At 42.7% G+C, this 20654-nt stretch overlaps 2 protein-coding genes across 7 annotated transcripts; both read left to right on the top strand.

Annotated features, from left to right (window-relative positions):
* Positions 1 to 3736: 3736 nt before the first annotated feature.
* Positions 3737 to 7003, top strand: armc6 (armadillo repeat containing 6). Of its 2 annotated transcripts, none has more exons than XM_053883565.1 (8): positions 3737 to 3867; positions 4351 to 4487; positions 4592 to 4677; positions 4750 to 5320; positions 5404 to 5549; positions 5687 to 5818; positions 5890 to 6027; positions 6099 to 7003. In XM_053883565.1, exons 2-8 carry the CDS (start codon positions 4367 to 4369, stop codon positions 6309 to 6311), a joined length of 1407 nt encoding a protein of 468 aa, XP_053739540.1. In that variant the 5' UTR covers positions 3737 to 3867; positions 4351 to 4366; the 3' UTR covers positions 6312 to 7003. The 2 variants fall into 2 exon arrangements, with proteins under 2 accessions (XP_053739540.1, XP_053739541.1); XM_053883566.1 differs by lacking the exon at positions 3737 to 3867 and adding an exon at positions 3913 to 4140.
* A 646-nt stretch (positions 7004 to 7649) lies between these two features.
* Positions 7650 to 14343, top strand: LOC128769320 (mitochondrial coenzyme A transporter SLC25A42-like). 5 transcript variants are annotated; one of them, XM_053882944.1, is made up of 8 exons: positions 7650 to 7924; positions 9727 to 9848; positions 10023 to 10134; positions 10263 to 10288; positions 10650 to 10816; positions 10897 to 11013; positions 11949 to 12100; positions 12174 to 14343. In XM_053882944.1, exons 2-8 carry the CDS (start codon positions 9771 to 9773, stop codon positions 12488 to 12490), a joined length of 969 nt encoding a protein of 322 aa, XP_053738919.1. In that variant the 5' UTR covers positions 7650 to 7924; positions 9727 to 9770; the 3' UTR covers positions 12491 to 14343. The 5 variants fall into 5 exon arrangements, with proteins under 5 accessions (XP_053738919.1, XP_053738918.1, XP_053738916.1 ...); XM_053882943.1 differs by having other exon boundaries at positions 9657 to 9848; XM_053882941.1 differs by having other exon boundaries at positions 9654 to 9848.
* Positions 14344 to 20654: the final 6311 nt, after the last annotated feature.

Genomic DNA, 20654 nt, shown 5'->3' with positions numbered 1-20654 from the left:
TTCAAAAATATCACTGTAATCTTAATTCTATGTCAATGGCCAAAACATACAAAATGAGTCCTTGAAAACATATATTTCACTCAGGGATTACATTTTATTTCATCATGAGAATAAAAAAAGTGAGACAGTGTCGCAGGTTCTTGTCTAGATCCATTGAAAATCACTGGGTTCTTATTAGGATGGAATGTTGTTGGGATGTTATTTACCTATTCTAGTTGTTAAAACGACACCCAGGATTGAGCATTAGCATCTGTTTCTGTCAGAGCCAAACAATTACACAAGGAAATAAAGTAAATAAGGAAATCCACCTTTCGATAAAGCTCAGACTTCACATTAATGACCTCTATTCAGTTTCAGTTTCTCTTTTAGTCCGTACGTGATAACGTGACCTTGGCAAGGCCAAAAATAATATCACCCATCTCAAACAAATGGGATGTGAAAGGTTATTAATTCAATACAAACTTGCCTTGACACCAAACAACTCAACGCAATGTATGAGCCTTTATAACCAGGCATGGTTCAAACAGTAACTCATACAGGTCAGTTCCCGGATACCAGGCACCAGAGCCCTTGTTTACATTCGGGAAATGGAAAATGTAGTGATTATATTTAACCCCTAATGGATCTGTGTTCCAGAAACAATGGGTTCTGTCTATGATAAGTGTTTTAAACTGTGAAAAACAGCCATAAATATCACATTTTAGAACATTAAAAAATACGTTTATTGACTTTATTTGATAGAATTCAGAAGGAAACATATATTTTACAGGAGTTATTCCAACATTAAATCTAACCCACACACATTGTTTACATTAAAGAGCCAATACAAGTGGACCCTGGGCTGAACCATGGTCAGGTCACCACGCCATCACCACATTACTGATGAAAATAATAACACCACCCTTGTTGCCATCCAACTTTTGGAATGTTTGGTGTTTTTTTTTATCCTGGAAAGTTTTTACATAACAGCACTGGCTGTGTTTTTAAGCATGTTGTCTGAACAGGTCACACACTCACACTGGTTTGGGTCGTTGTATTGCAAGCATGAGAAGTAGTTTTCCATGTAGCGAGAGCTGGGAAGGGGCTGGTGTTGTCTAACAGGTGGGGGTTGGTGTTTTCCAGGGCTTTCTCCCTTTCATTCTGCCGTTCTCAGCTGGCTCTAGATGATGCTGTGTCATCAGATCTGATTGTTTCCATCCCCTCATCACTCCCCTCCGTCTCCTGAGGGAACATGTTGTCTTGTATAAATGCAAACAATTCTTTTGGGTCTTTACCATCCTTCACTTGCTTCTTCCAAAATAAAAAAATAACAACAACATTCTAAGTTATTCATGAGTAACTAGTTGTTTAGGCTGGACATGAACCGAAATGTTGTGAACTTGAAACAGAGAAATATCTACAAAGTTAAATGCCTTTCGAAACAGATACAAATACTTGGCATGTGGGACTCCTTGAAATTCAGATGTATTTAGGTGGTAATGTGGTGATCTCGTAATCAGAGCAAGATCTAACTCCCCGGACTCCACACTAGTTGCCAGGCAACTGCTCTTTGCCAAAAGTCAGACAAGTATCCTTAGCTTTGACAGTGTTTACGGACTGTATCTGATGGAGATGAAAAAGTGAGAATAAGTTGTGGTGTATGAATACTTGACATTCTGGTGGCACGGTTCATACAAAGCAGCCAAAGAAAATGAGAAATAAGAAATTGTAATTAATAACAAGAAATACCTGGGATCTTTCCAGATATTAAAGATAGTTACCACTGCAGATGCTCAGTATGGATCATTATCATCATGCTTAACATTTGTGTTCCATTTGTAGAAGCATTAACATGTTTTCTTCTGAGTCAATTCTGTAAACAAATCTTTAACAACATTCCCACTCTGAAGGATGGAGCACATTTTTGTGTGTGTGAAAAAAAGCATCTCAATTTCATATTTCAGCAGATACACTAACATCAGTGAGAGTGTTGCAGAACAATATTAGTTGGCACTTTAATTGAGGGATGCCGAGATGTTCCCGGGCCGCAGCAGAGACCCCAATCATGTGACCTCACCCTGAACGTGCTAGGAAGAAACGTGGCGTTAAACTACGTCTTAAAAGGAAACAGATGTTCGCTGCTTGTCAGGGTGTTGGTCGCGACAGTCCTGGACCACCATTAAATATTCCTTATTTTCAAGACTAGCCCTGGGTTTGGTTATCTGAAAACAAATTCTACAGTCCACAGAATTTCTCTGATTTATTTATTTATTTCTCAAAATTCATCAAGTGAATTAAATAGCATTTCGGCTGTACAGATACATTAAATCAGACAAAATAGAAAAGCAACACATGGGACCTTTAAAATGACAGCAGCTTTTCAGTCAACTTTTTGAAATCCCCTGGCTACACTCAAAAGGCAGAAGCATTTTGGTCATCAGAAATGACATCAGACCAAAGAGTGAGCACAGGTCAGATTGCTCTGCGACAGGCCGGTGGCTGAGCAGAGACATGGCCGCCTGCTGCTACATGACAGCAGCTTCAACTTCATCCTCACTAAGTATTGGAACAATGCAGGAAGTAGCTGCTGCAGGCAACAGCGGACGGCTCACTATTTCGCAGGAAGTGGCTCCTCGCAGCTGGGTCTGAGGCACCTAAGCCTACGTCCTGAAAGTTTCAACGTCTTGAACGTGACATCATTTTTATCGTGTATATTAACTGTTACAGCGGCGTTAAAGGACCACGGAAGAATTGTATTACAACATACATTACGATGGTCAGATTTGTTTAATTACTATTGGAAAATATGACATCGCTGCTCATTGTGATCACATTGAATAATAATAATAATAATAATAATAATAATAATAATAATAATAATAATAATAATAATAATAATAATAATAATAATAATAGGGCTGTCTTCAACTACTCCAGTACTATTATTTATAGTGTTTTAGACTTGTTATTTTTACCAAACCGTTCCCAAAGATCATGTCAATATTTGTTGATAATCTGATGAATGCAAAATGGACGCCAGTTCCTCGAGACGGAAACGTCTTAATCAACGGAGATTTTCATACAAGTGTAAATGCGTACTCACAGGGGTTTGACAAGAAAATCGCTGCCCTCTAGCGCTATCATGAGGTCTGATATGTAAACTACAATCCGAATCCTCGGTCTCCGCAAGATTTTGACAAATAATACAAAATGCATTGATCATCTCTATTGCCATAAAACGGAAACTGTTATTATTCTTGCAGAATTATTTTTCTCGGACATTGACCATAGTATTTTTTGATCTTGTTATAGTTATTTATCATTATGATGATAAATGCTAGTGATAATTTTTATGTCACCATAGTTTTAATCTCCTGCTTGTTTTGATGTAGTGATATTTTTTTTTTGTCTCGCGGTACTTTTATTTCATGCACGACGAACTGGCGTTTCCTATTATTAATGTAATTCATGTGTAACTGCTCGTAAAAATTTAATCTTGCTTTCATACACTACATAAAGCATCCTGTTTTGTTTGTTTTCATGAGCACAATAATACAAATTAAAATCATGTTGTGGCAACATTTTGTATCTACTTTAACCCCTGTAACTGAACTTGATTTGAACGTTAATGATTTCAGATGTATTTATTACTTCTCAATTAAGTGAATACTGCTGAATGAAATTAGGTTTTCTGTCTGACTAGGAATGAATCCGCAATACGTGTTTCGACCGAGCACATATTAGTGGGACACGGAAATGCGGAGCCTGCTATTCACGAAGTCCACCCGCAACGTTTACAGCGTAAAATCTAAGCACACGCGCAAAGAACGCAACAGTAGACAACAGTGGTCAAGGCATTTATCCGAGTCAGGGCGGTGGCGACTGGAGGTAATTCGAATTTGTTGTGTGTGATGACACCCTGGTCATTATCGCGAGTAACCTGTGGAACAACAATAATAACAACCTTATGAACCCGATGGTAGTCTGTGCACATCACTTTATCATAGTCAGTGGCAGAAACAGAAGCAACTGCTTCATGGCTTCTTTAATATTTGGCGTTGCTATTTATTATAATTCCAGAAAAACCGATTGTTTGTTGAAAGCGCCATTTTCTTTTTAACTGACGAGAGTCTTATCATGGGGATCAAGGCGGTCGCGCAGGTTGTTGATGTGCTTTTGACCGTCAATAAGACACATCTGGGTTGGATTTGTGCTTCGATAATATTCGTGTATTTATGCACTAAATAGATTGTAGTCACGCAGTTGTTGATTTAGTAGTAATGTGTTGTGCTCATCGTGTCTCAAAGCAATGCAGGAGGAAATACTGTGTCTCTCTATTGCAATCCATAATTCGGTTGCTTCTTTACGCAGGGTGTATAGCAGCAAAATGGCGTTGCGGAGAATAACCCAGGAAACATTTGATGCAGCAGTCAAAGAAAACATTGAGGAGTTTGACATGGATCCTGAAGATGCTCTCCGGGATGCTGTGGAGCAGTTTGAATCCCAGGGTAACTTTTGATTATATATATTTGTTTAATTAATAGGCACATCCCTCACTTTGTTTAGGAACAACTATGTTCTTCTTGTTAAAAAATATTTGATTTCAATGCAGGAGTTGACCTCAGTTGCATAGTCAAAGTGGTTCCCACTTCATCGTCCAGTGTGGTCGAAGATGAGCAGACACACCAGGTCTTAAGGGTGGGTTTTGTCCTTCTTGAGTATCTATAAAGCAACTATTTCTGACACAAAAATCCTGTTGTTTCCCTGCAGGCTTTGGAGTCCCTCAGTGCTAACAAAGATTTAAATGACGTCTCAAGACTGTCCGCTGACCTAAAGGGCTTCACCGAGCAATGCCAACTTGGATTTGCCCAGCGATACCTGGCTGCTCAGAAAGATGCATATCCCATTATCATCTCTGTGTGTAAAAAGAGCTTGGACGATCCTGAAGCCGTGTTGACAGCTGTATCCGCCTTAGCTGCGCTAACCGATGGACAGCCAGATCTGTTAGACGCTGAAGGCCAGCAGTTCCTGTTGGACGTCATTAAGAAGTACCAGACTGATCCAGTTGTGGCACGTGTGTGCATCTGTGCCGTGCGCCACTGCTGCTTGAAGCATGAGCAGAATAGGCAAGACTTAGTGAAAGGTGGCATCCTCCCTTTGTTGACTGGAGCATTAACACAGAACAGAGCGTGTGGAGCCCTGGTGAAGGAGGCGTCTGCTGCTCTCAGGGTCATGACCTTTGACGACGATGTCCGTGTCCCATACGGGCAGGCCCACGAGCACGCCAAGGCTATTGTTTTGATACACAATGGGCTGAAGGTTCTGATACAAGCTGCAGAAGGTAAGTGCAACCTTTCATTGATCTTCTCATGTGCGTGTGACATTTTGTCCTACAAACCTCTGTGTGTTGTTGGCTCCCCGCAGCTCATGTTGACAACACTGCTGTTCTGAGTGAACTATGTGCCACTTTGTTGCGTCTGGCTGTCAGAAACGAGTTTTGTCAAGACATATGTAATCTGGGAGGACTGAAGCTCATGATGACCCTGCTGGCTGACAGCTATGAAACAGCGGTAGGTCATTCACAAAGCACTTATCATACCTAGTTCACTGAACCTCTGATGCTCTTGGATTCTGGTTTGAATACTGCCCTTTGCCCCGAATCACTCCTTTTTAACGCAATAAACAAGTACAAATTGTCTTCATGCAGGACTTAGTTCGCCAGGTCCTGAGCGCGATCCGAGCTGTTGCTGGAAATGACGATGTTAAAGACACGGTCGTGAATGCAGGTGGGGTCCCGCTGATTGTCATCGCCATGAACAGACATATTCGTGATGCCTCGGTAAGCCCGTCTAAAACATAATCTTTTCATGGATGCATTGATCTGAAAGTAATCTCTAAATCCTGCTGCAGGTGTGTGAACAGGGCTGTGCGTGCCTCGCTGTCCTGGCTTTACGGAAACCCAAAAACTGTGCCGTCATAATGGCGGAAGGGGGAGCCTTAGCTGCTGTGCAGGCCATGAAGACACACCCTAATAGTGCGAATGTTCAGGTAATAAATTGTCTTAAAATTATTCCTTGAACAGGAGAACCATCTCCTCCTATTTCCTTCTCTCTCCACAGAAACAGTCCTGTATGTTGCTGAGAAATCTAGTGGCACGTATGAGCAACTTCAGCCAACCAATTCTAGACATGGGAGCAGAGGCCCTGATAACTCAGGCACTGAGGAGCCATCAAGACTGTGGGGATGTTGGCAAAGCAGCACTGAGAGATTTAGGTTGTCAGGTGGAGCTAAGAGAGCTGTGGACTGGCAAGCATGGAAGCCTCACTAACTGAAGGGGAATTTAAATAAAAAAATGTTTCTTTTATACAGAACATTGAGTATCATTCCAAAATAGCATGTTTTTAGTAGATGCTGAAACAAGTTGTTATAACATGTTTATGGGACGTTTTGAGAGTCACATCAGTCACACTTCTTTGACTCTGTTTTAAAAACAGTTATTGGCAGAGTTAATCATGGTAGACTCTCGCTGTTATTGTTCACCATGTTGTGTTCATGACAAACTGCTCAAGTCCAATATTATGTCCGTTTTAATGTAGATTTTTCTTTTGCATTTTTCTGGTGCCATTCTTCATAAACACTGAGTTTTATGATTTAAATGCTTGATTATTTCTCAAACAGTACCGCACACAAAGAGAAGTCATGCAAGGGATGTAGCACTTCTAAGTATGCTACAGTTATTTAGTCATATCCAGATATCAGTGAGTTTCATTACCAAGCTGATTTGTCAACAATGCGTCATGTTCTTTGGAGATGTAAACATTGTTGTAATGTCTTATAACTGCAAGATTATAATGTTTGGCAATTTCAGATTCTGAAACAAACAGGTTATGGAAAATCTTCTGTATTTTTATGTTTGGAATGACCTACTTCTCTGTACCTGCAACTCTTGAATTCAAGGCCAGAAACATGTTCCGGTGCCATGTATTTTCACACTGATTTTCCACTGAATACACTTTCAAAGTTTGATTTCACACTGTTTTTTGATCCAATTTGAATGTGTTCAGTTCCTCAGCCGGCAGCTGTTGCTTCTTATTATATAAGGGAAACATATTACAGCAGAGTGTAATTAAAACACGTGCCGCCGACAGTGTGAAAGAATATAATGGCAGTGTTTGTAAACAACACTCCAGTAACGTAAAATGGTGCTTCCACATTTCGACTGCATTTGATTTTAGGTTTGCCGTTTTGAGCCTATTTTGACATCATGTCTGTGCTGCAGAAATACCAACAACATAGCCTCAGTTAACTATGATGCTGTGAGGGCACAAGAACGAGGTGATCACACCCATATGATCTACTTTAAGTTGTCACAGAAAACATATATAATGTCAACGGATTTTTGCCAAGTCAGGCCCATGCAGACATGTCCATAAAAGTCCGTAATTAAATGGTAGCATGGTAATAAAAAAATATGAAAAGGTGATTTAAATAATTATCATATTTAGAGAAATTATGTTACCTCCCTTGAGATAAATATATATTTTTTTCGGTTGTTCTCCTCCAGTTCACGCCCATCTTCCTGACCTATCGCAGCGCTTCTCACTTGTGTCACTACATTTCCCACAATGCCCCCGCGCTCGTCCTTGTCAAACCCCAGCCTCGCCGCCAGGAAAACAAAACAGTATGGACGTTCCCACTCACGCAAAGTCGTTGCTGCGCTTGAGTTCGTGAACGACAGTAGTTTCACTGGAGCGCCACACCTCCTCCACAAGTCAAAATCGCGTTTCTCCACCGCTGTTAGCGCGAGTGCCGTCACAGTTGCTTTAAAGGCAACGGTCATGTAGCAACGAGCTAACGGCTAGCAGGCGTTATTCAACCTGCCGTTTGGCTAACGAACGCCCCGAGGAAGTTTTTCAAAATTCAAAAGTTGTGTCAAATAACTCCGGTAAGTTGCTTGCGAAAACAATTGTATTTTGGTGTGGTGTAGATTAATTCAGGAGAGTTAAGTGTTAAAGAAGCAGCAGGGGGTTGTTTGGTAATCCCTGTAGTTTGTGGTGGCATTCGAGAATATTCATTTTACAACTCTCATTTACTTGACTCTTTAATAAAGACAAATACGATGCAACGGTTGGTTAACATATGGTATTTAAATAACAAAATGTTTGTTAAATACATGTACTGTTACACCTGTGTAGAGTGGTACATTTTACAAATGTGTCTAAATGATGCATAGTAAACGGCTACTTATACTCTATATATACATTTGAAAATAGCTAATTTGGTGTATGTTATGATGACAGATTTAACTTTGCATGTTGACCTTCGTTAAATAGTGTCAAGAATACGTTACAATATGTTGCATCAAACACTTTTGCAGTGTAATAGCAGTTTTTGTCTTTAGATACTCTGGGAACTAAACATTCTGCTTGACAATGTTCAGCTGCTGGTTTTGTGTTGAACTTTTTGGTGATTTTATTAGTCAGTCCTGGTGATGGCAAATAACCCGTTAATAAAACAGTTATTATAGACTTACTTATCTGAAAGGACTGCAAAGATTTTTTGGGTGGGGACGGTGAGAGTAACAATAAATGCTGTAAATCATGCTGCCAGAAATGGTGCCATTGACATGTGCAGGTGTTGAAGGAGGAACATGAATAGAGGATGAATAAGTCCAGTTTGAAGTTAAAGTTAAAGAGCACACATGAAAACATTTAAAAGTTCATGCAGAAACACGCACCCACAAAGGTTTGAACTCTGACCATAATTCCTGGTTGAAGCATTTAATCTGTTAGGTTAAAGGTTCTGTGAGCAGATGATTGTCCGGTCAAATGATTAGCTCTGGACTGTTGTGTTGATGTTGTCCAACATTTATTCATTACCTGTTAACATTGTGTTCGACAGTGTTTGACACATTGTCATTTCCCCCAGGTTTCTGCACAAAGTGCTCACTCACCTTTCACCTAATGTTTCTGGGTGTAGCCCATCTGTGTGTCCATATGTAGAGAGTGGCAGGTAGCCAGTGAGGTGGTGGCTCACCCGTTCAAGTGTCAGAGACAGGGAGTGGCGGCAGCTATAGTTTTCTATACCTTAAACCTGAGCGTTTTGATTGTATTAGAAAGGCATTTGCGATGTTGTGACCATTGGAAATGAATCACATTCTCAGGGTAAAGCCCGTACCTTTAAATTTAAAAATATTATATATTATATATAATATTATATATAATATTATATAATATTTAATTATGATACAAAAACCGTTTTTGTCTGGGCAAAGTTTTAAATTGTTATACACTCAGAAGTAGGAGAATTGATCACTCATAGTAGGAAATTAATTTAGTTTATTCAATTTAGTTTCTCATGAGAAAATGTAGTTGTTGATATTGTGAAAAGAGGTTGCACCACATGAATGGATATTGAAGTATAGATCCAAGATCAAGACGTAACCTCTATCAGACCTGCTAACTAAAAGCCTGACCTCTATTGAACTAATTCAAAGATTCTAATGTTTTATTTAATGTTTATTATTATGTCATAATCAGTACACTTGTATTGGTGTCTTATGGAATTTGTGCTACCGGAAACATTTAATGGAAAATAGTAGGTCCAGCTGCTTGGCAGAGATTTGCGCTCTCATGGTGCTTTTCTCGTCCTAAATGATCTGTGTATTTTGTCAGAAGAAGAAAACAGCTGACTGTGAGCGCTTCTCTGTCACGCTTTAACCTTGCCACTGCTGACCCCTGGTGGTAGACTTTGTGAGTCTGCTCGATCATCGCCTTGTGTAGTCCTCTGGAATGGGGAATGGAGTGCAGGAGAAACAGTCTTCCCTCTCACAGGATGATGTTCTCCCTCAGTCCTCCACACAGTCAGGGGTGAGTAAAGATTGCTTGGCTTTTACTCGGTCTTTGAATGAAAACATGTCATGTTTTGTGATAAATAGTTTTGTTTGGTACTGCAAGTATGGTGTTAGGTGTTTGTCGTACAGCCTTTCCTCTTGTTATTATGTATGAAAGGCGACACCTAGCTTTGTTTTTTTTTGTCTACAGGAGGTCAAGCAGACGCGCTCGGTCATCAACTCGCTGTTCTCCGGAGCGCTAGCAGGAGCTGTGGCCAAGACAGCTGTCGCCCCTCTGGACAGAACTAAAATTATCTTCCAAGGCAAGTGTGCTGACCTCACTGCTGCGATCTGTTTCTAAATCCAGACAGGGGTTTGAGTCGTCTCATTGTAATTCACTCATTTTAACAAAGCAAAGACAGCTTATTTTCCTTCCTCTTCTGTTTTTCAGTGTCTTCAGCCAGATTCTCTGCCAAGGTTGGTGTGAATCGTGGGGCATCAGGAGTTTTTTAGATGACCTGTTTTCTGTGCCTGACAGGGCTTTAGTTGCTCTGCAATTCTTGCATGGCTCTTTGATGTCTTACACTGCTTTGAAAACTGTGTCCCAGGGATGTTAACTATTTTAGAATTGCCAGTCTGTAACTGGCACACAGTTTGTAATAACTAGCTGGACGGTTAAGTTGTGTAGCAGAAGCTTGGGGACCAACCAAGTGACTTGTGTGGTGAGTGGCAGCAGTCCAAGAGGAGGCTTTATAAAAGCATCTTTGAGTCTGAAAGACAAATTTAACCATAGAGCACCAGTTAAATTTCCTGTTCCAAGCTGTGGCTCTCACTGCAGGAGGCGTACAGGTTGATCTACCGCACCTACCTGCAGGATGGCTTCCTCAGCCTGTGGAGGGGGAACTCTGCCACCATGGTGCGCGTCATCCCCTACGCTGCCATTCAGTTCTGCGCCCATGAGCAGTACAAACGGCTGCTGGGGGAGTACTACGGCTTCCAGGGGAAGTAGGTGACACCCTGTCTTATTTTCCGAGCCTTGTGTCTTGACTTATGAGGCTAAGACGAATCGCTGTCTTTCCCCCAAGGGCTCTACCGCCTTTTCCAAGGCTCCTGGCCGGTTCTCTGGCGGGAACCACTGCGGCAGCGCTCACCTATCCCTTGGACATGGTGCGAGCCAGGATGGCCGTGACCCCGAAGGAAATGTAAGCTGTCGCATAGATGTTGAAATACAGTGATATGATGCAGAATAGCGCAGGGAGTTGACTTGTCTGCCTTCAGGGTTCTGTTTTTGTGGAGTGTTCCCTGCTGGGTTCATGTTGAGTGAGAATGTTTTCGCTGCTAGCTGACCTCTAGTTACTCTGTGTGTGGGTGTCGTCCAATACGTCGTTTGTCTGTTTTTTTGGTGCGTGTACCGTAGTTTCCGGACTATAGAGCGCACCGGAATATCAGCCCCACCCACAAAATTTAAGAAGGAAACGAGATCTTGTTCATACATGAGCTGCACCGGCCTATAAGCCGCGGGTCTGTGCTGTAGAAAGGTCCATCATGGAGACTGACTCATGAAACAAATGACAATGATCTGAACTTGAATCAGGAACTTTTCTTGACATTAAAGTGCTCAGAATGCGCTGTTCTCGCCTGCGTGACTCAAGTTCCGACACCACAGTTGGTCTCAGCTGCTGCTTCTGGTCTCTCGTCCTCCTGGAGATCGGCTCTGTTGGAGGAGCTGCAGGCACACTGGTGAAAACAGTGCATTTTCAGCACTTTAAGGGTAAATAAAAAGCCTCTGATTTCATTGGATTTCAGCCTTTAAAAATCCAGGGTTCAGACCACGGAGAAAAAAGTACCGGCTTATAGTCCGGAACTTACGGTAAATGAAACCTCACTTCAGACTCAACTTGTGTTGTTGCATGCATCTTAGTTTGTGTTTGTGTTCATGTGCTTCCATCAGTAAGTCTGAGATTCTGTGATCTTCCTCTCCGTTTTCATGCATGTGTGTTGATAGTCTCCCCTTCTGAAGAGGGTCTGAGCAGGCGTCTTGCCGAAACAAAATATGTTGCTGCCTATTTCGTGAGGAATCTCCAGCACCACATCAGTATTTTCTGTTGTTTCATGTCTCCTGCTCTGTTGTGCGCAGGTACAGCAACATCCTGCAGGTGTTTGCTCGGATCTCTCGAGAAGAAGGACTGAAGACCCTATACCGAGGTTTTACGCCCACCATACTGGGTGTGGTCCCCTACGCTGGCCTCAGCTTCTTCACCTACGAGACGCTGAAGAAAGTACACGCAGGTAACCAGTCCACACCTGCTGGTGTCGATCCTCTGAAGTTCATGCTTTTAACTCTGTCTCCGCCTCACCTCAGAGAGAAGCGGCCGTCCACAGCCATATTCCTATGAATGTCTGGCTTTTGGGGCCTGCGCCGGTCTCATCGGCCAGTCGGCGTCGTACCCTCTGGATGTGGTGCGGCGGCGCATGCAGACCGCCGGGGTCACGGGCCATACCTACGGAACCATCCTGGGCACCATGAGGGACATTGTGGCTGAGGAGGGCGTGATCCGAGGACTCTACAAGGGTCTCAGCATGAACTGGGTCAAAGGGCCCATCGCTGTGGGGATCAGCTTCACCACCTTTGACCTGACGCAGATAGTCCTTCAGAAGATGGGCGTCACGTCTCGATAACACAGGGGATGAAAGGTGTGTCGGCGGCCCATACTGGGCGGGGTCATGTGACTGCCCTCCAACATGCAACGCGATGAGGCTATGCTGTGTAAACGAGACTTGTAATGCAACTACTGTTCCACATGGGGGCAGTGTTGCGCTCCCAAGCCCTCAGGTTCAAGGGAAGCTCCTCATCTTGAAACAAAAGCCGTTATTCCAACACTAAATTATGATCGCAGTTGTTTTTGATTGAATAACACGAAACAGTATATTAGTAACTCCATAACTGCAAAGTACTACAAACTAAATTATTAACACTATTATGTACGGTCATAGTTTTTATCAAGAAACTGAATCCTCAAGATTTACGAAGCAAAGACGAAAAAGTATCTGAAACAAGATTACAATTGTAGTACACAGAGATGATTTTTATGCAATAGTTGTAGAGTATTCTGGTCAGAACCTAACGCTGTGATATATATCAAGATTGTGACAGTGAAATATATTGGCGCACCACAGTCATTCAAGTTACAGTAGCAAAGGAAAACTTGAGGTTTGGAGTCAAAGAAAGGTTACAGTAAGTTACTGTATTTTTGACAAGCAACTACCGACCAGATAACAGTGAGGGCATAACATGTAATAAATCCTGATAACTGGTAATAACTGGTGGGATTATGTCGTCGGTATAGCAGGCCAGATAGAAGATGGCAGATGCTCCAACTCATGTCAGGGAGACGCTGAATCACTGCCGAGTCCCACCAAAGAGACGGTGCTAGATCCAGGAAGGTTTACATCGAATGTAGCAGCTGCTGAAAAGGTTGCTTCTCAAAACATTTCCTATCGAGCTGAAGAAGTGTTTTGAGCCGACAAAACAAAAACGTGCCAACGATTTGCGTGGTTATTCTCGATGGAATATTAAAGTAACCTCCAGGGGGCGCCACAGTCCACCCGCTTTCCAAATTTCAATCACTACTCCCTTGTCACAAATGTCTTTGTTTAGGTGCTTGAAGGGTTAATGCCATCATCAGCATCTCTAGTTACCAGCTGAAGCACTAGTTTTCTCAATGTTATCATGTTGCACGAACGCGCCATTCGTCGTGATCTCATTTATAAGTGATGCCGCACAAACTTGGTTGATGAGCTGCGATGATACTTGAAAAGATGAAAGTCTATTTGTTCATTTACCTCGAACACTCATCAGTTACTGGACAACGTCCCAGAGACATGGACAGCTCTGCTCTGAGTCTCAGATGACGGAGCTGCTCCTCGGTTGACGTGAAATGCAACACAGGAAGTCAACAAGTGAACCAGGAATTCATCATTTCATTATTACAATTGACATTCTTTTTTTTTTTCCTTTGGTTTATTGTGTCAAATTTGTATCCTGTCATGAATGTCTAACCCTCGAGAGTGTCATCGTCAACAAGTGCCTAACTAGAGGAGTGAGGATTTTGTTGTGACCGACTGACTTGTACTGACATTTTCTATCTCTTTGCAGTTTTTGAATGTCCAATTCAGGTCCAGCTCTTTGTGTATTGACTTTGTATATCAGCTCAACTGCCTTGCAGTGTTGTTGTGACACGTTGTTGTCCTGATCTCTGGCGTGTGGTCGTTCACTCATGCGATCGACACTGTTTTGACAATCTTGAAATGCCAAAAAAGAAAAGCCCTGTTGATGGAGTCCGATGTAAAGCTGCCTGATGTGACGTTGACACAAGCTGTGATTGTATTTTTGACTGGTCACGCTGGATTCATCAGATCATTCTTGGTACATTTATAAAAGTTCAGTGTGTGCGTGTGTCAAGTGGAAGTACTGACGTTACTTCGTAGTGACGATGGTGTTACAATGTTTAATATAAATAATAAAACTGGATCTTGACTGAACATCGTGTTCTTGTTGACTGTCTCTCATTAAAGCCATTTGTTTTGTGTACTGTGAACAACTTTTCCCTCTTAGAAATTAATATTGATATTGCTTTTCTTTAGCCCTACTTTGTGCGTAACAAATAACATTCGCTTAATTTTACTGTATTTTTTTTTTACTAAGAACCGTAATACAAATGGCCTGTAGGTGGCGCCAGAGCCCTGCGTGGACAGCAGAGGGCCGCCTCCGCGGGCAGAGCGGCGCCGCTGCTCGAGGCCGTGACGATGAACTTGACCGTGAACGCAGCACACACTCTTAGTTAAAGATAATTGATTCATAAACAGCAGTATTTCGCTGAAAAATATAACTGTATTTACTAAAAACACGCCTCCATGTTCATTTACAGGCGTTTCTTAAAATGATGTTTAAGTATTAAGTATTTAAAACGTATATATGTGTTTTTTATTAAAACCAAAAGGTTTTTCATGCGCAGATTTTTGTTTATTCGCAGGGGCAGAGATCGGGTCGCCTTAAGAAGGAAGAGGACATAAATAAATAAATAAATAAATAAAAGACTAATTAGTGATGGAGGAGAAAGAGAGAGGGTGAAAGATGTGGTTGCCATGGTTACTTGGCGCGATGCCACGAAGAGGCAGAGCCAATTTGCATGTATTCAGATGAAGACTGCTCTTTATTTATCTGTCCATCTGTGCCGCAGCACAACAGGACACTCTTTTCTGTTTATTTTAATTTAAGATAGTGTCAGCTCGTGACGAGAAACGGAAATTTCGTGTGGAATCACGGTTAGTATTCATTGGAAATGTTGGATACTAGGAGCTGTAAAATAGCTCGCACTGGTGAGTGTAGTTTCATCTTTCAGCGTTGCGTGGAAAAACGTTTAAAAAGGGAGTTTTATTTAGAGTGTTTCACATTGTAGTTAGAAATGAAAAGCGTAATGTGCACGTCAAAATTCGTTTATATTTTCAAGTAAAATAAAGGAAACAAATACCCTAGATCTTTCCAGAAACAATAAAACATTTTTTCTTTAAATATATTACCACGTTAAAATGTCTTTCTCTTCTTTTGCTTTTAATAATAATAACAACAATTATAATAATAAATTATTCTACAAAAACATATTTGTTAATAGAATATTAAAATATTTTAAAATAGGAAACAATAAATTAATTCATATTATGGTTCTTATTATTCACGCAACATGGAATATAAAATAGATAAACATTATTTTATATTTATGACTTATTGGAATCTTTTAAGGGCGAAATGCCAGAATATACATGTTAAAAATGTTGCAAAAACATTAACAAATAAATCCCCATGAATACTGCAAACACATCCGTAGATTATTAAAGAAAACTTTATTGACACCATGAGATGAACAAGATGACAATTATTATTCACAATTATTGTCCATAGAAGACACAAACAGCACATAAAAAGACAAGAAAACAAAACAAAACAAATATAACTTTTAATGATATAAGCATTTTATGATATTAAAAACATCTCGTCCAGACACGCAGTGTTTATTACAGATTCAAACATCCTTAGTGACCAGGGTGCATCGGACAAATTTTGTATTCTTTGTTTCTCGGAGGCTCCGTCTGCAAGACACAAAGTGTGAGAAATGCGAAATTAGAGGTGGAAACAGCAAAGTCACAACACAAAGTCAGTGATGCTTTAGGAAATTTGACCAGTCAGTCTCAGATCCTCAGTGCTGACACAGCACTTCTGTAGGGGGTCAAGGTATAGAAGGGAGTCCCTCCTCATGACTACCAATGTCTCCATGTCCTGGTCCACACTCCTGTACCTCTGCCCCCTCCAAATGAGGAGGTCCGGTCTGAACCCCTAAATTACACCTGGGGGAGCCCCGTTCAGTCAGGACCTTCACCAGCGCTCCGCGGTCAGAGCGGCAGAGGCGAGACTCTAGTTTGACTCTGTCTTGTCCAGAATGACTGTGGTGGTTAGAAGAGCTCTCATAACTGATGAGCCTGGTGGGCAGAGAGTGTGCGTCTGGGTCTCTGTGTGTAGGTGGAGTGTATTCATGACCCACTATACGTCCCTGGACACATGTACTGCCTCAGACACCGGGCAATTACGAGGGTCCTGGCTGAGCCTGCAGGGCTCTCCAGGCTCCTCCACTGCCCACGCTGTCCCCTCAACTGGACAACGCATGCAGCTGACTCCTAACCTCACACACACACACACATTAGCTTGACAACTATATCGCCATGTTTTGCGCTAAGCTAGAGTCAGTCCGCCATGATGGGCTCCAGGTGAACCCAGGAGTAATGCTTCAAGAGCTTAAAAGCCAGTGAACATAGAGACTCGGAGGTGCGCTCTGATTTACCGGGTCAGTGAACGCACCAGCCGCTGTGCGTTCTGCCGGCCTTATGTTGCCGTTTAGGACTGAAAAAAAGTCCAGCCTTTGAACTGACAACTCAGCAGAGTTAGTGATCAAGCTGTAAAGATTCTGGTCTCCGTCTCCGCTTCCACAGCCACATTGTGTCCGTCCAACAAAGACGTCCCCGCAGCCCCCTCATTAGAAATACATGTCATTGGATCACAGCTCGTCTGAATCCCCGAGTCTGCTGCGCTCTAAGTGGCCGTGACTGAGCCCTGAATGGGTGGCCGGGTGACAGCTATACCAATGGAGCCCGGGGTGTGTGTGTGTGTGTGAGAGCGCGCGAGCTAGATGCAGCCTCCGGGGCTGAAGGACCCGCGGAGGGAAGAGGTCAAAGGTCAGCATGAATGTAATGAACAGGACCTAAGTGAGAAATTTGGAGGGCTTGAAGGATGAAGAGGAGGATGAAGAGGAATAGAAGGAAGAAGTTTGTGCATAGATACACCGTGTTCGATTCAAATTCACACTGAACTTGGAGCAACTTGCTTCACAAATCCTATCACCTGGCAACTTTTGGTACCAATATTCATTCACAGCTTAGCTTCCATAATGCACTGCAACCACTGAAGCTATGAGATTTTGAATGAAATTCACACCCTGATACATACAAGCAGCACAATAGTCAAATATATTTAACTTTTTCTCTGCTCCTGACTGACTTCAGCCCATAGGGACACAAAAGTTAAAAAAGTTATCTGAAATATGAAGCCAAACTTTATCTGATGTAAACCAGGGCGCAGCGTGAGAATCGGGTGTGAAAAGTCGCACGGCCTGCCGAAGCGTTGGCCGCCTTAAAAGATCTGACGGGCAAGAATAAATGCAGTGAAAGAGAAAAATGGCGAGATGGAGAATAATGGAAGCCATGTGAGAGAAAATGAGACAATGAGGGACAAAGAGAGTGAGACAGAGATGTGAGTTCCTAAAAGGTGTCAATGCCTAGCTTCCTTTAGGCTTGAGTGAGAGACAAAGCGTCGCATGCACGCACGCACACGCGCGCAACACTGAGACAGGTCTGTGGCTCTATTGAGGAGACCGGGAGGGAGTCGCCTCTTTCTGTGGATCTAATGAAGCCTGCACATAAAGGATCCCAGAGAGCTGGTCCTGCATCCCTCAGCCTTTCACCGGCTTCCTTCCTTCACTCGGCTGCTGGTGAGGTCATGCTTTAAAGCGACGTGTGCTTTCATTCATGCTGCTCTACTCTCAAACTTAGAAACTTGAGTGGGTTTATGACCTACACCTCAGTGATGATGTCATCAGGCTGATCAACTCACAGCTCTCACTGGAGCAGCAGGGACGAAGACCAGGCTCATCCCTCAAGAATTGTCCTTTGTGTGGCTCGATAATGACCTAAATTTAAGCTAAAAAGTGAGGTTTAGGATCTGAAATGTGGTGCTGCCTCTTCTACAAGTTCAGTTGAATGTAATCACAAAGCTCTGTTTTCCAAAAATCGATAGTTTTTATAGCATTTGTAAGCTAAAGCCAATTGACTTTATTGAAAAGCAAGGACAAGGATTAAAGACAAAAAACGTCTAGTATGTTTTGTATCATTCCTTGAAGAGCAAAGATAGTTATTGATGCAATATAGTAAAATAAAAGATGCAATATTTCACGGCAGATGTGTCAAGCCTACATGTCTGTTATTAAAGGTTTATCAGATGACTCCCAGCTGTGATCCATACTGCACTGCAACAGTTAAAGCCGGTGTGAGGTTTGAATCAAATTTCATTTCCAGGTAATTTTCAGAAAACAAAAATAGTTGTTGTAAATGAATGTCAAATAAAATCCTCTCTAATGTAGTGGTTCATAAAAAAACACCTCTCCCATTATTATTTCAGAACCTCAGCCCACAAACTACTAATAGCAAAACAGCCACTACAAAATTAAAAAATCTGGTGGTTCAGGTAAATTTGGGGTTCTATGAAACCGCAGATTCTGAGTGGGTTTTCTTCACGATGGAAGCGGAACAAAGGCGCCATCAATCTCCTGAAAAAGCAGCAGGCACCACAGTGAAGAGCCTGAAAGCAAGATGCCACTCAAAAGCAAAATGTCACATGAGCAAAAAAACGACTCCCAAGTTTCGGCAGGGGAGGTGGAACTGTGTTGTTCTACTTCACATGATGAAGGAGCTCTAGTGGTCCACTGCCTCTCAACACCAGACCGGGGCAACAATAGAACCCGGCGGCATCACAGCAGCCATTAGCATCTCGCGACAGCCAGACGAGGAGCAGAGAGCCACTTGCACATGAACCAGACAACCTCTTGACTAGCTGTGACCTCTGAACTCTAGGCTCCTCTTTCACCTGCCGCCCCAGTATTCATGACGGCGGGTCTGTCTCGCCGGATCCGCGCTCATCTGCATATGTTCTCCTCGTGTTCCCACGCTCTCAGCCCTCCACCTCGCATTTGTTTGGTTCCACATTATCCACGTCTGAGCGTGTCCCGGGCCTTGTCACGTTCACCACACTGTCTGGATCTATTCTCTCCTTCTTCACGCTAACTAGCGCTTCAGTGTTGACCTGACACATCATCCACGCTTATCATGCATCACACAAAATGTACCGCCACGCCGTCCATTTTGAAAAGCTGGAGAACACTAAAAATATAAATAAATACATTAGAAAGAAGAAGAAGAAAAGGTACGGGAATATATTTCTTAAAATAAAACAAAAAAATCTTCAAAAAAAACCCACAATAATGAGTATCATAAATGAAGCCTCATGAAGAGTTATTTAAGTATCTAAAAAGCCATTTAACAACAAGGGCATTGAATTTAATATGAATGAAATGAAAGTATTTTTATGTCCGGAGGTTTCCACTCTGTCGCTTCCTCCAGCTTCTGAATGTCACAAAGCAAAATTCAGGAAGTATTGCTTGACACAAACTTGCAACTTATTAGCTCTCATCCATTCCTGCGTAAAAGACCCCTGGGATGTTCCCAAACAGGAAACATCTTCCTAGGTGGTGATCCAGCACATTAAGGGTAAAGTCTGTGTCCCTTTCTTCCTCTTCCTGTTTCTCACGCGTCTGTCATTGGCCAGAGCGGCTCGCCGCCTGCCGATTGGCCGGCGTGGCGGAGCTGTGGCGAGCACCAGGCGACGCTGAGCCGCTTCACTGTGGTCGCAGTGCTTCCTGACCGTCAGAGTTGAGACCACGCCAGCGGCTGAGGCTGAATTCAGCGTATGCAAATGGCCGAGGTGCAGACAAACTACCCCCCACCCCCCGTCTTCCACCCCTCATTAATAGTTCCTCCTAAAAAAAACAGATGCCCCCCCACTCAAATAATAACCAGACTTCATCTTGAGCAAACCCCCACCCCCCAGTCTAGACCCCCGCAACCCTGCTCTCCAGAACCAGACGCCGCATCCCCCCCTCCTCCTCCCCCCGACAGCTTCCACGAACCTACAGTGATTTGCGTGACCGCCATTTTGCTGGCCACAGTAGACCCAACTGTACAGCCAGCAGCTGCCTCGGTTGACAAATGCAAATATGAGCGCTCCACTAGACGACTCGCATGAATTGATGCCCCCCCGACTAACAAAAAAAAAAACAACACTCCGAACCCAGGTTGCAGGAACCTGAGACATTTATTCCGACTGGCATCTCCGGGCGACGCCGGCCCAATACTAACATCAGGTTCCGCCGAACCGAGAGGTGTTTAGGGGGGGGGTATTTGTCCTGTCCCAGCCTTTGCCACCTCGATTTGTTCAGTGCCATGGTAACCAGACACCCGTGTGCATGAGAATGAGACTATTAAGATCTGCCCGTCTGGACTTGGTCGGGCCCTCGGATCCCTCCTTAATTAGAGTCTGAGCCGCTCTGTTTGCTTAATGCTTTCATCTGTGCATTATGGATGTCGGCGTGTTAAGAAAAGAAAAAAAAAAAGACAGAAAAAAAAT

Source organism: Synchiropus splendidus, chromosome 13 (assembly GCF_027744825.2).
Source record: "Synchiropus splendidus isolate RoL2022-P1 chromosome 13, RoL_Sspl_1.0, whole genome shotgun sequence".
NCBI classification, from domain to species: domain Eukaryota; kingdom Metazoa; phylum Chordata; class Actinopteri; order Syngnathiformes; family Callionymidae; genus Synchiropus; species Synchiropus splendidus.
Note: the sequence above shows the minus strand (reverse complement) of the source record. Positions and strands in the feature narration are given on the sequence as shown.

Bases quoted from the DNA above. Each gene is read 5' to 3' on its own strand.
- armc6 (XM_053883565.1), top strand. From the start codon at position 4,367: ATGGCGTTGCGGAGAATAACCCAGGAAACATTTGATGCAGCAGTCAAA. The intron at 5,550-5,686 runs GTAGGTCATTCA...GTCTTCATGCAG, and splicing joins CTGACAGCTATGAAACAGCG to GACTTAGTTCGCCAGGTCCT. The intron at 5,819-5,889 runs GTAAGCCCGTCT...ATCCTGCTGCAG, and splicing joins GACATATTCGTGATGCCTCG to GTGTGTGAACAGGGCTGTGC.
- LOC128769320 (XM_053882944.1), top strand. From the start codon at position 9,771: ATGGGGAATGGAGTGCAGGAGAAACAGTCTTCCCTCTCACAGGATGAT. The intron at 10,135-10,262 runs GCAAGTGTGCTG...TCTGTTTTTCAG, and splicing joins AACTAAAATTATCTTCCAAG to TGTCTTCAGCCAGATTCTCT. The intron at 10,817-10,896 runs GTAGGTGACACC...CTTTCCCCCAAG, and splicing joins TACTACGGCTTCCAGGGGAA to GGCTCTACCGCCTTTTCCAA.